General features: G+C 41.5%; 1 protein-coding gene and 1 long non-coding RNA gene across 12 annotated transcripts in view; one reads left to right on the plus strand and one right to left on the minus strand.

The window, feature by feature from the left end:
* The window catches only part of NRG3 (neuregulin 3), a 1,055,421-nt gene that overhangs the window by 797,603 nt on the left and 243,066 nt on the right, over window positions 1–14,752 (plus strand). For all 8 annotated transcript variants that reach the window (XM_077895218.1, XM_077895215.1, XM_077895217.1 and 5 more), the window contains exon 3: window positions 2,680–2,753. In XM_077895218.1, the coding sequence (XP_077751344.1) occupies window positions 2,680–2,753 (74 nt within the window). The remainder of the gene's footprint in view (window positions 1–2,679; window positions 2,754–14,752) is intronic.
* LOC144312473 (uncharacterized) overlaps window positions 1–14,752 on the minus strand; it is a 66,781-nt gene that overhangs the window by 11,133 nt on the left and 40,896 nt on the right. The window lies entirely within an intron of this gene.

The following is a 14,752-nucleotide window of genomic DNA, read 5'->3' on the forward strand; positions in this document are numbered from 1 at the left end:
GGCACACAGGCCCTGGCAGGTTTCCCAGCCTGGTTTGGGCCAGCATCGAGCATGGTCACACGTGACCGTCTGCAGCACGCAGGTATGAAGGCCGCAGGAAGGCCCTTGCTGTGCCGTTTTCCACACACCCCGTGAGGCCCGAGCACTTCAGAGTGGGCTCACCCTCCCAGAAAATCAGCTTAAGCCCAGAAAAATGTCAAACACCTTTCCATAGTTTTCTTTCCACACACAAATGGAAAAATGCGTTGTCAGTAATGAAGAACCCCCTTAAAAAGCAAAACAAAACAAAAAAGCACTTTCCCTTGAAATCAGACATCTCCCTAGGATACCATTTTCATATTAACTGAAGATGCAAAGAATCAAAGAGTAGAGTGTGCTTCACAGCTCCCACATATGTTAGAAATAAAACCTCCAAGAAGGTGAGTGTGCACCATAGCACGCACCCAGCCCATACCTCATCATTTGGGTGGGGGGGTGGGGGATAAGGATTAAAGCACTGTGGTTCTGGTAATTCTGAATAAAGGCACCCTGACAGCCTGGGGTGGCTTTAGGAGAACAGGAATTTAGTTTTTCATCATCAGTATGCTTTGGTCCTAAGTATTTTCAGACTTTTACCATCACGGACGGAGGGGTATGTCTGCTGTGTCTCAAGTGCAATAAATGGATAACAAAACAAAAGTGATGACAATATGTGGCTGCTCAAACAAATTGTTTCAATGGTCTGTTGGGTATCCAGGGTACTGGATACTCCTAAATCAGGAGTCTTGCTTCTTGGTCTACGAGGAGAATTACCAAATACACTCCAGAGTGCCAGGCTTAAGAAGGTGCTAGAGAGAGCCTGCCCTTCACCTGCCTTGCAGTTTGGCTCACCGTGGGGGGCAGTAAAATTCCCTCCATGCCCTTCGGTTGCTGCTCCCACTGCAGTAGACCTTGCCTAATACTCTACGACACCCCAAAACAGAGCATATGCTGAAGAGAGCATTCAGGGCCCTCATCTCTGACACCATGATCCTGTGGAATTCTTTGCTCGATTGTGTTGATTGCTAATAACCAGAGGGTTGGTTTTCAAATCCGATTTTTGTGCCAGCAGTACAACATCTCCCTCTGTAAGTAGGACAGATGCATCCCAGGAGCGGCGATGGATGCTTCCCTGCTTCTGTCACTCGAGCGTGACAGGTGAAGCTTCCAGCAGGCCGCCAACGGCCACCTCCCCGCTTAAAGAGGCAGGCGTTTGGGGCACCGGCCACATTTGTCCCTTGAGCTGCCGGCTGATGGGCTGACGCTGGGTGAGGCGACCAAGTGGCCCTGACTGGGTGAGCTGTGTGAAGCCGAGGCTCAGGCCTGGCAGGGCTGGGGTGACAGGCCTCCTCGCCGGGGCTGCCGGCAATTTTTTTTTTTTTACAAGTTTTTTTAATAAGAAATGGGCAAAGCCAGATTTCTTTTCAGAATCAAAATGCAGAATAAATGGAAAAAGTATGGTATTGAACCTTCACAAGTTTGAGCCTCCACAAATAATGAATGCAACCAAGGTCTACATTTTTAAGAGCCTTTCTACATACGTTCCATCTTCTCGATCTCAGTTCCAAGTTTTACCTTCATCCCCAATTATGCCAATTCCTTGTTATTAAAAAAAAAAAAAAAAGAAAAAGCCTTCCCAGTTATTGCCAGAAACTACTGTTGAAGCTTCCCCCCTCTACTACTCAGCAAAGTACAGAGAGGATGGAGGGTACTCTGAGCAGTACAGAGTCTTACGCAACTCATGAGGACTGCTTAGTCCTTACATGAATCTGGTTGCAACAATGACCCCCGACTGTTATCTCTGTGAGAAATGGGGGGAGTAAATTCTTAATAAAAGACAACAAGTACAAAGCAACATTTTACTTTTGTTGTGATAAAAAAAAAAAGTCACATTTTACAGATAAAATGTAGACCCCGAAATACTGACACAGGCCTCCAGGCTGCCCCCTGGCCTCGGGAGAGTTGCCTCACACTCCGCCTGCCAGAGAGCAGGCACTTCGCACACGAGCATGAAAATAAGGGAGAGAAAAAAAAAAAAAAAAGAAAAGAAAAGAAGGGAGAGAAATGAGGGGGGAGAAATAGGAATGTTTGAGGGAAACTTGCCTGTAAGACATGGGTGCCTTTCGGATCTTAGCAGCTGTAAAATAACTGTTATTTCTGGCCATGTGAGGATCAGCCACGTTAAAAAACAAACAAACAAACAAACAAAACATAAAAATAAAAAGAGGGCAAGGTAGCAAATGAGCAAACTCCTAAAACACGAGGAAGATAAACCGTAGTCAACATCTGATAAGATTGGGTCACTCATATGAGAGAATGATTTTTTTTTTTATTGGCAAAAGGAGCCCTAGGCTGGGCTTCCAGAGGGGCATTTGCAGCCCGTAGAGATGAGCGCCCTGCATGAAGGAAAGGCCTGCCTGCCCCTGCGGCCGGGCTGGCCCCTGAAGGGGACTGTGCCCCCCGTCATGACCTGGGGGGCACCTCAAGGTGCTGTTTGGCTTCCCCTGGGAAACAGTGACAGCAAAGTGCTGGGCTGTGTCCCCGTAGCCTGAGCCCGTGGTGGGGATCGCCCCAGCAGGGCAGGCGGGCCCTGGTCTCCGGCCAGGCTGCTGGTTGGAGTCTTTCACGGCCACATGCATGTGTTTGTCCCCCTGTCCCCAGGTGCAGAGAAGGCTACCAGGGAGTGCGGTGTGATCAGTTCCTGCCGAAAACGGATTCCATCCTGTCGGATCCAAGTAGGTCAAGCGGTTTTTCTTCTCTCTCTAAGGTGGGAGCAGGGCTTGCTCTGCTGAAGGCGGCCTGGGGGGGCTGAGGGGACAGGTGTCAGAGGCCGAAGCTGTCTCCGCGCCGACTTGCCCTGGGCCTGGGTCTGCATGTCTTCCACGAGGGGACCTGGTCTCTGGATGCAGCCCGCGGGGCTCCCTGAGCTCGCACGTCCCCGCCAGGCCCACTGTGACAGCAGGGAATTGGCCTAACAGAATGTTCTGGAAGCTACAGTCTCCTACTGCTTCTTACGCTTTGCTGGGGAATTCTTGAGGATATTAAGCCTAGGCCCGTTGACCGTACTTACTAAGAAAATGTACATATAAAACATCACATAAGAAGCATTCAAGGTGGGAAAACCCATGCTTAGCCACGCTGCTTGCAAGGACCACTGGTCACTGGACTGTTGGCAAATGGTTTGTTTTGTGTCATTCGTGGAAGGGGACGGTTTGCCACTGAGAAATATTGCTAGTCCTTTGCTCTTTGTCTCTCTATGGGGTAAAGGTAACACTGGATGCAAATCTGACCAGCTGTAGTCAAGTGTGAATTTTGTGCCTTATTCGTAAATAATCTTCTGTGCTTTCAATGACGGCTACAATTTGAACCACCTCTATGGAAAAGGGGGTTTTTCTTTTCTTTTCTTTTCTTTTCTTTTCTTTTCTTTTCTTTTCTTTTCTTTTCTTTTCTTTTCTTTCTTTTCTTTTCTTTTCTTTTCTTTTCTTTTCTTCTCTTTTTCTCTTCTCTTCTTTCTTTCTCCTTCCTTCCTTCCTTCCTCCCTTCCTTCCTTCCTTCCTTCCTTCCTTCCTTCCTTCCTTCCTTTCTTTCTTTCTTTCTTTCTTTCTTTCTTTCTTTCTTTCTTTCTTTCTTTCTTTCTTTCTTTTATTGAATCAGCAGTTTAGTTCACTGAGGATAATGACAGGCATTTCCAAACCACAAATGTGATGTTACAGTTTTCTGAATCCCAACCACGCATAAGACAGACTTCCACAAAATATTGCATATTGATGACACACAGAAGTGGGCCCTGGGGGAGTGAGCACACCGCTGGATAATGGACAGATCTAGCCATCTTTCCACATCTTTTCAAAATGCATATTTTCATCTCTCCTTCCACCCCCGCTGCTGAATTTCTACCTACATCTCCTTAGGTAAATGCAAAATTTTCTAAAAGGGGAAGGTGTGTATGATTTCACTTACTTTGCGTTTTATCTTGGCAAGATGAGCTATGATATAATCATAACTACTTGCTTCTTTACAAATTTAACTCTCCTTGAGACAAGTGGAGGTTTCCTAAAATTCAGCAAGCAAGCAGGCTGTGAATTATCTCCTTCTCTGAAACCTGAGGCACAGGTGCCTAGAAATTACCCTGAGAGAGGACAGTTACTAGAGTGTGTTTTTTTGTTGTTGTTTTATGTTATGATCTTGCCACTCGCTAAGCAGGTGTCTCAAGCATGTGGTTGTGGTTGGAGACATGGATCTGGAATATTACAAAGCCCTTACAAGAATGGGCTTGCTGATTTTGTTCTTTACCCTTATTTCTTCCTTTTTTTTTTTTTTTTTTGGCTGATATACCTAGTTTCTCTCTGTTTCCCCCTCTTCTTTCCTTCTCTGTTCTTCTCTTTACTTCCCTTCTGTTCTCCCCTTTGCTTTCTTCTGTTTTTTTTTTCATTATTCCCTCCTTTTAGGTTTCTCCCTGTCCTTTCTTCCCTCTCCTCCTCTCCCCTCCTTCCTTCCTTCTTCCTTCCTTCTTCCTTCCTTTTACTTTTCATATATGGCCCTGAGATATCTGTCAGCAGGTTAGAGGACAAGGTATGGGGGCAGGGCTCACATATGGTGCAGAATAGGTGAAATAATCTCTCCTTAGACAATCTAACCAAACCCTTGCCATGCACTTAGGTATCATAGTCCATCCCTACAAAATTGAGGATGAGGCCCTCCGTAGGGACTGTGCTCCTTAAAAAAAAGTGATCGCTAGCCTGAAAACCTTGGTCTCATATGCATAAAAATATTTAGTGCAGCAGTATTTCCAATGGTGAAAAATGGACACATGCTGAAAACCAACAGCAAAACTATGTTTAAGTAAAATTTCATATGGCACATCTATAATGCTCTATTAAATCGCCATTAAAATGATACTTGTAAGAAATATCCCTATTGGGTGAAAAACAGCAACATAGAAAATTATTGTCACATAAAATTGCAGTAGGAACATCTCTTGGTCCAATGGTAAGAAAAAAAAATGCTGAAAGGGAACTTCTAGTATTTGGATTGTGGAAGTATATGATTTTTTTTTTTCCCTTTTTCTCCTGTTTTCCTGTAAAATGGCATAAGGTTGTGTGAGTCAATACTCCAGAAAACCTTGAAACAAAGACTAAGAAAGAAAGCATTGAGAAACCCAATGAATGAGTCCCTAAGAGTTTAAATGGGAAAAGCAGGGGTCCCTGGCTGGCTGAGTTGGTCAAGCATCTGCCTTTGTGGGGTCCTGGGATCCAGGAGTCCCGGGATGGAGCCTGGAGTCAGGCTCCCTGTTCAGTGGGGAGCCTGCTTCTCCCTCTCCCTCTGCTGCTCCCCCTGCTTGTGCTCTTCCTCTCTCTCTCTCTCTGTCAAATAAATAAATACAATCTTTTAAAAAACTAATGAAAAAATAAATGGAGAAAATAATAAAATAAAATAAATGGGAAAAGCATTTATGCACGCATGCCTCCCTTGATGTAGGTGGTCCTGAATTCACTCCACGGGGTACTTTCTGAGCTTTTACCAGGGCCCGTCTAACTGGTCAGATTCTGTTAGTACAAAGGTACACACAGAGTTTAGGCTCCGAGGCCCCTGCGGTCTAGTGAGGGAGAGAAACACAGACCCGTAAGCATGGGCATGGTGCTGGCGGAGGCACTTACTCTTCTGTGACCTTGGCATGTTCACTAGGCCTCTGAACCCCAGACATTTCACCCAAAGAATGGCACTAATAATCCCAATAGGCACCCATCACCCAGACTGGCAAGAAGTCAGTGCCCGAGGAACAGCAGCCCCATGTTGACTCATCAGTAGAGTCACTGGTGTGTGTTGAGAGCTCTCGGGTGCCCGCCACTGTGCCAGGGGCCTCACCTGGGTTATCTCACTAAACCCTCCCAGTCACAGTCTAGCGGAGTCACTGGCAGCTGCTCACGTTTTATAGATGAGGAAATTAGGCCTCGGAGATGTTAAATAAACTTGCTCAAGGTCACGCAGCCAGTTAATTCTGGAGTCTAACTTCTGATCCAAGTGACTCGGGCGCCTGAGCATTGGAGTGCGGGCCTCTTCCCTTCCTCCCCGCCGCCCCCCCTTCCCTGGTTTCCACTATGACATTTATCACTCTCAATTTCATTGACTGAAACTCAATGACCTGCAGCAAACATTATTCTAAGGAACAATATTTGCACAATTTTCATATCTTAATGCAGCAACTTGAGCTTCCATAGAGATTTAAATCCCTAATGAAATTTTCTTGTCAAAATTCTTGCTGAAAGATCGTTTAATTTGCTGCACATGATATCCTCGAATGACTCTGCACTCAGGAAATAAGCTTCCTCCAACAGCCTCCCTCTTTCTCCTCCTCTCTCCTCTTTCTTCTCTCCCTTCTTCCTTCCTCCCTCTCTCCCGTTTGCCGAATGTCTGCTCTATTTTAGCGAAATCCGTTAACAGCGGGTTAGAAACCTCTGTCATTCTATTCTCCCCCAGGCAAGGCAGGGTTGTTTCGGAAATGTGTGTTCCTCCAATTAATTTTAAAAAATAAATAAAACCCCAGCGTGCATGCATTTGGGGAAATAATGCCTGGATGTCCCCATGAGAAAGCTCAGTCGCTGCTATGACCATTGTCTACACCTGGCCCCAGGGTGAGTCCTCAGACCTGCTCTTCTAAACACTCATTTTTTACCCCCAAAGAACCTGTGATTAACCCCACTCGGGAAGAACTGTATACACGCATGAATCAAACTTCTAGCTGCCTTGATGTCAGATTTTGAAAAAATATCTTCTGCATCACTGTCAGGTGAATTGAACCCTCATACGTATTCAGTGTGCGGAAGCCACATTCTGATCACAAGGATGAATAGTGAGCACGGGTTCAGGAGGAAGGTGGTAAGAGGAACAGACTTGGGTCAAGATCCAGAGGACCTGACTATGGAGGAGCCAGCAGCCGTCGATGTGGCATCCTGGACCTGCATATGTCTACACTCTGCTTCCTACAGCCAGCAACACCCAGGAAGCCCTACAATCTTCTACACATTTTCTCATTGAATTGCTTCACAACCAGTCCCCCTTCCAACAAATGTAGGATCAACCTATCACTCCCGTCCATTTTTCACTTCCTAAACACCTGCACCCACCCAGTCAGGCACCATCTTCCACCTTGAAGCAGAAAACCAGATGGAACTGAAGAATCATAAGCTGGTCAAGGATGCAGGCAGACATTTTCCGGAGCGTCCTCTCTTAGGAGCGCATGCCAACCTGAGTTATCATCAAGATCCTCATGTCATCACTGGCCGGGGGAAGCATGAGAAAAGCTCCAGAGAATGGAATCAGAACGGAATCAAAGAATGGTGTAGAGGAGAGAAGATGCCAATCTACAGCGAGGGTCCTCCTCACACGTGGCTGAAGGTAGCCATTCCCAGACGTAGCTGTGACTTCCTCTCTCCACCAGCATCTAACTCCCAGGGTCCCCAGGGCTGGCCGCAGGTGACAAGTCTGCAGGCCCAGGCTTTGACGTGGGGCTTTTATAGCTTACACTCTCAGAGTCATCTAGTCTCCCCCAAGGGAGGATGAGGAGAACTTCTGGATCCAGTCCATATGAACCGTTGCAAAGAAAAATGTCCATGATTTACAGATCTAATAAAAATTCAGCAGTTCACGGATGGGGCGCCATCCAACCTAGCAGATAAAAAAGATCCCTGAAGAGCTATAGAAGGTGAGTGATTTCGATGGACCAAAGTGAGTAGGAATGAGGAAGTGATACCGAGTTTTTGCTAACTGTTTAAAGCAGGGTTACTTACCTTATATGAAGCAAAGGGAAATCTTAAATCCTGGTCAGGTAACTTGGGCTGAGCACACAAGTACGGATTGGTTGACCTTGGCCTACCTTTTCTGGGAGAGCATAGCATAGAAACTTAGTTAAGTTTTGATTTGCTTTTGTGAGGCTTAGCATAAGTAATTCCTAAGCCTAATCTGGTTATTACTGGTAGTGATTTACACTCTTACTTTATTTCTCTAAGTTTTAGGAACTAGGCTCTGCTCTTAGAGTGGCATCTAAAATGCCAGGAGCCATCCAGCTATGGTTCAGAGGAAAGCTAGCAGAAAAAATAGTGTGGGTTTAGATGTCCCATCCCTCCGGACTGGGTTTATGTGACCCCAGCTTACCTGAAATAATCACTTCGGGACCCAAAAAATAAATTTGCAGTAGCATGTGGTTCTAGCCCTAGTGGGAGTGCCAGCACTGAGCCAGTCAACACAGCCCCATTTGTAACGGTTTGCGGGGACAATGAATTTGTCAGGTCTGAGCACAGTAGGTCTGCTTCCCTGTGTACCAGGGAGCCCACTGGATCATCACTTACCCAGTGCTCAAACCATTCAGCTCGGGGCACAGTGATGCTCCTCTGCTGTGCAGGAGAAGGAGACTCAAGAGCCCCCTTTAAAGACCCAGTATGGGGCCCAGGAGCCCAGGCAGATGCAGGCAAAGCTTATGCAAGAGGTTTCCTTGAAGACTATCATTTGGGACGTCCCCAAAGAGACACAGGCTCTGCGTTCTTGCCTTTCTCCATTTCATGTAACGATAGAAAATCCTTCAGTGTGTCAACAGTGAGATAGAGGAGTGTAAGGAAAGATGCTGCAGATTAGCAACATGGCCTTGGTCAGTCACAGTGTAATTGAGGCTCAGTTTCTTTACCTGTAGAAGGATCCTGGTTAAAAGCAGAAAACGGCTCTCATTTTCTGTATGTAGCTGAAATAATATATCTTCTTATTCGTTCACTTATTTATTCCCTCAAATAATTAGGCACATACAGAGTGCACCCATGCTACGGATTCAAACTATAATAATTAAGGATCCTACCATCTGTAAACCATGGCCTAGCAAACTGCATATATTTAAATTGGATTGTAGGCTCCAAAGGATGTAATGTCCAAAAGAGAGAGAAATTATGTTTCATTCATTCAAAGTCTTACTATTAGTTTGAAATAGGATAAGTTGCCTAATCTTGATGGGTTCTGGTTTTCTTCTTTATAAAATATTAATAGTCTCTAATGCATACAGTTATTGTTAGAATTAGATAAAATAATTCATTCAGAGAACTTTGTGCTCGGCACATAGTGAGGGCTCAATAAATGTTATCTGTTATTATCATGATGGTTGTATTTTATCTTAACTGTTATTATTCCCTTTATAACTACACAGTGTATGAGGCACTGAGACAGATATTGCCAGGGATTAAAAAGCAGTAGGCATATTACCTGGTTTCAAATAGCTGCAATTGCATAGAGGCAAGAAAATACGTATAAACAAGTACCAAAAAAAAAAAAAAACCCATACACACATATAAAAGACAAGACAGCTTAAGGAAATATCATAAAAGTGGGTAGGCAATAAATGTTCACATAAAGTGAAGGGGAGAGAGTTGGGTTGCTCACAGAAGGTTTATCTAGAAAAAGAGTATTATAATGAACTTTCCACATGGAGTGCTGTGGCTGTGGACCCGGGTTGCACACTGCCCAACTTTATAAGGATATTCACACTGGAATGAGAAGGACTCTCTAGGAGGCTATGCAGCATGGTCCTGGGGAGGAAATTTCCATTTATAAATTAGAAGGAGAAAGGGAAGTTTCTTGGGGGCACAAAGCAGAAACTATCACCACTTGCTCCTCTGGTCCATTAATCAATACTGATGAGAGCGCAGGGGGGTCTTCTAGACTGGAATCTGCTCCGAATGCCTACATTTTCTACATTCCTCTGCTCTCCAGTAGCCATAAAAATGTTGTTAGCAGAACAGTTCTATACATAAAGTCTATAACTCTTATTACCATGTTCTGGCCTTGAAAGAGAAGTAACGGAATTGTCCGATTTTGCCCATGTCCCTGTGAATTTTATAAAGTCTATCATTTCCATCAGATGGATGGTGTTTTACATTCAGTTGCTATTATCTTCAAATCTATCCTTTTAATTCGTACAAAAACACCTGAAGTTTACCAACTCAACATGCAAGTGCACACCGTTTCTAAAATACTAGGAAGATAGGATAATATTTAATCTAAAAAAATTCCCAATATGATATCATTCAGAGATAAGCACTCATAATCATTTTAGCACATGGTAGTCCAACTCTTTTGTACTTTTCATGTGGAAATACCGCAAAATCCACTGACACATTGAAGGCAGGTAAACTGGGACCAGAGGGAAACATAACTGACCTTCCTTCCCCTTAGCCTCTGTGCTCTGCTCCGTCCTCCCAGCTTCCCAACTGCTACCTTCCCTAAGTTGGCTCTGGCTTGCTGAGGGTCTGCTGCACCTGGGGCAGTGGTGGGCTGTCCTTAGGCCTGAGTAGGAGCCTCTCAGGCTGGACTTCAGGCAGCCGGCATCCCCTCTTTCTTGCATGGGGTCCACAGCTAATCCACAGGACCTGCTGACACACCTGTTGTCCCCACATGCTCTGGAGAGCAATCCACTCATACTCCTCTGTCATCAGACTCTCAGGACCAAGATGGCTTTCTTACCCATATTTTTCCCACTGCCTTTATGTTTTCAGAGCCAGCGAGGGAGATCAAGTGTTCTGGAATGGCTCTAGATTATTGGATCATTTCCTTTATAAAGTCTGCACGTAGTGATTAGTTTCACACTTCATTATCTATTATCTGTTATATTGATACCTTAATCAAATCTGAGGTAGGAAGAATTAAAATCTAACATCTTGTTACATAATATACTAATTTTCCTAACCAAGTTGGGATCATTCTGTACATATATCATAATCTGCTTTTTCTTTTTCTTTTTCTTTTTTTTTTGGCCACTGAATACATTATGACGTTTTCAACACAGCATAATATAATCTTATATTTTTTAAACTATTAAAGAGTATAACATTATAAGCATGTCTTATAAATTGTTTACAAATCTTCTGTGCTGGATCATTTAGTGGATTTCCAATTTTTCATGATTACAGTGTTTGGTAAGCATTATGCATATCTTGTACAGTTTATTTCTTAAGAATGCATGTCTGGACTTTTAATACACTTCGATAACTTTTCTGAAAAGCTATATTAATTTATATTTCCATGAACACAGTAGGAGAAAGTTCATTTTACTTTTTTTTTACACAGAACTAGATAATATTTTTAATTGATAATTTCATAGGGAAAATTGTATCTCACCAATGTTTTAAATAGAATTTGATTATCAGCAAAATTGAATACTTTTTCATTTGTATATTGATCAGTTTCATTTAGACTTTTAAAGTTCTTTAAAATTCTTGCTCACTTTCAAGTCTGGTAGGTTTTTTTTTTTGTCTTATTTAAAGGAATTTGTTATTTTGAAGAAAAAACCATGCACTATCACATATGTAATAATTTTTCGAGAATGCTCTTTGATTTATTACTTGTCTTTTTTGACACATAAAGAAGTTTTGCCTTTTATGTGACCAAATCTATCCATTATTTAAGAAATAGTTCATATGTTTTAATACTTGGACTTCTTTCACCATGAAACAATATATTTTACTAATTTAGCCATTAAAAGTTTATTGTCTATGTAATTTACATATATACCTATGGTTATATAGTCAACCTATCTGACATTTGCATTCGTATATACTTAAGAGATTATGAAAAATATTTTTTAAAATAGTGTTAAACCATTATCCTAACTGAATTTATTGAATAATCTGAAGATTCCTGATGGATATAAATGTGGTCTTAATCATATATTCCATATTTATGTATATTTGGTACTGTTTGTGTTTCCATCTATTCTATAGATAGAAATAACACAACGGCATTTAATTTTAAGAAATCTATAATACATTTTACATTTGATAACATTATTTCCATATTCTCATTTTTCAAAAAGATAATGGTTTGATTGACTAAATATGGTTCATTCATATACCGTATAGAACTTGTTACATGTGATATTTTAGAACAGCATCTAATGTTATAAAAAGCAGCTATTGTATGATATTAAATAAAATGTAGGATTTGAAATAGCATATATGGTGTGAATAGGTGAGCACATAACTTATATTCTAACCTAGGATACATAGAAAGCAAAGGAGAGAGCTATGAGTAATTACAATGACCAAAAATATGTAAAGCAGTACTATATGGTCACCTAAATTTGTAAATATATGTTTACACTTAATATATGAGCTTTTGAAAAAATGACTCAGAGGCAATCCACTGCAAAATGTGGTAGAAATATGCATAATTTTTTCTTGTCAATATTTTTCTATAGTCTCCCAACTTTCTATAATATGTGTTTATTAATTTAGTAATTATTAAAAGAATGAAAATAACAACAAACTTTTTTAATGCTCACTGTGTCAGACACTAGGCTTAGCACTTTACAAATAATCCTCATACAGCCCTGTGAAGTAGATAGAAAAAGGGCTCCACTTTAATGATGAAAAAAAATGAAACAAAGGTAAGTAAAAGTATTTGCTTGAAGATACACATTCAGTGAGTGGTAAGGCTAAAATTTAAACCCCATAGATTATGCAGTCTAAACATGAAAAATGAAGTAACAGATTCAAAAGTTGATAGCAAAAAAAATGTTGGTAACAACTCTTTCCCACAGAGTTATAATATTATGAATCCTCACCTCACTCCTCATTCCTCTGAGCATCATTATTTTTCTGTGTGACTTTTTACACTGCTGTGCTTTTTTTTTTTTTTTTTTTGGTTTGAGGTGTTTTCTGAACAATTGTGTGAGGGTTCCCATAGAATCTTGTGGGCCAAGATGAAGGATGATGAACACAATCCAGTTTTATCTAGTTTTATCTTGCAAATTGCCACTTTGGTCGCTAGCAGAAGAGGGCAGGCTACAAGCCAGGAGTGAGAGGGAAGCCCAGCGTGTCCTGTGATGGTGTTCCATGTTCATTTTGGTTATTAGGAGTCTGCTGCTGCAAGGCTTGTACTCTGCCCACACCATGACTCCCTGAAAAGAAAATCTTAGCAGAGTTCTTTCTGTCTACCTAAAAGACACTTACTCCTGCAGTTGGTATGAACCAGGAGTTGAGTTGTCCATGGGCTACCTGTGCAGGAAGACATCCAGCTCGGGATAAGTGCTCAGCTCCCACTCCATCCCCCACTGCCCTTCCCTCACTCTCTCCAATTTGAGAGATCTTAATAGGGTTCTTACTGCTCAGATAAGCTGTGGGAAGCCCCTCATTCATGCAGCCTTCAATACAGTTTAATTTTACAGACACAATATTTTGCAGTTTATTTCTATATTCATCGTAGTTGATTTGTTACTTATGCATGAGAATGGCTCCCTCTTCACACACATTTAGACACTAATGTTGCTTTCTCCCAGTAACCATAATGTATTTGTTGTTTGCACTGAAAATCTATAAGGGGACAATCTTTTGAGACTATTCCAATGGCCTCTTTATCTGGAAATTTCCAAATGATGCGCTTATGAGTAACTAGAAGAAAGAATTGAAAGAAAAATGATGGAAGCTTTAGCCAAGAATACCTGAAGAGTTACAGCAGAGCAACTATAACCACAAGGCTAAACTGATCCTCACCCAAGAGTATATGGAGCATCTGGGTTTATCTTGCTCATGTCGTTTTGTGCTTCCTCCTTGTACTCCATTTTGGATAAATTTCAATCACATCCAATAACATTACGTGTATCCCTAAATAGTTACTACTACATTCCATAGAACACAGAGAAAATCGTAACCTAGCCTTACACCTATGTTAATAGACTTTTCTAAATGCATCTATTTATTTATATTCTGTGCCCAGGAGCTGTTAGGGTCTGGGAATAAGTAGCAAAATTTATTATTACTATTACTATTATTATTATTATTATTATTATTATTATTATGTAGTGTTCTTTTTTTTTTATGTAGTGTTCTATATGATGCTGATGGCGGGAGATGGCCAAAGTAGTGCAGTACCAAGCATATACTCACCATCCTCCTTGAGAGAGCTTTTTGAGAGAGGATGATGGGACAATTTCACTCTTGTGACTGACATGAAATGGAATGATCTGAGCTGTTACCATCTTTATTGCTAATTTGGTAGTACTATCACTCTTTCGATGTTTATGTAGTTTTTAAAAATTGGACACACAGATTGTAAATAGCTTCTCTCATAATGTGGACTACAAAAGTGAGCACAGAGAAGTATAAAAATTGACCACATTGTTGGCAGTAATCAGAGACAGAGGGTTATGGGTTTTCCTTTAATAGTAGGGCCATATTTTGAATACAAACAAGTTTCATGGAATGAGGACTTACTAAGAGCAGAATATTGTGATAGTTCTCCATCTACATTTTTTCATTTATTACTCATCCTGAACCAGGGTCATTCTATAGTTAAAGAAACTGATTCGGAGAATTTGATTAACTGACCCAAATTACTCAGTTTCTAAGAATTTACATTCAGATCTGCTAATTCTACACTTTAGCTTCCAGATGCTTTCTGATAGGGACTAATAAAATGTTTGTGATTTTATTTTTAAGTCAAGGAACTGACACTTGAAGGGCAAAATAATAGACAATGGCAGTTGATCTGGCAGTTGATCCCCACCATGTTGTAAATCATGGGGAAATGATCAGATTTCCAGTTTTTCATAATTTCTTGTCCTCACATAATGCTTTATGATTACACCTGTAGGAAATTTCCAAATACAGGGAATAACCTACATCAATGGCCCAGAAACACATTCCAGACCCAAGAGGAGTGTTTTGTGAATAATCTGTAAATGCTTCCCCTCAACTAAGAGTGA

The sequence above is a fragment of the Canis aureus genome, chromosome 4, assembly GCF_053574225.1.
Source record: "Canis aureus isolate CA01 chromosome 4, VMU_Caureus_v.1.0, whole genome shotgun sequence".
In the NCBI taxonomy this organism is placed as follows: Eukaryota; Metazoa; Chordata; class Mammalia; order Carnivora; family Canidae; genus Canis; species Canis aureus.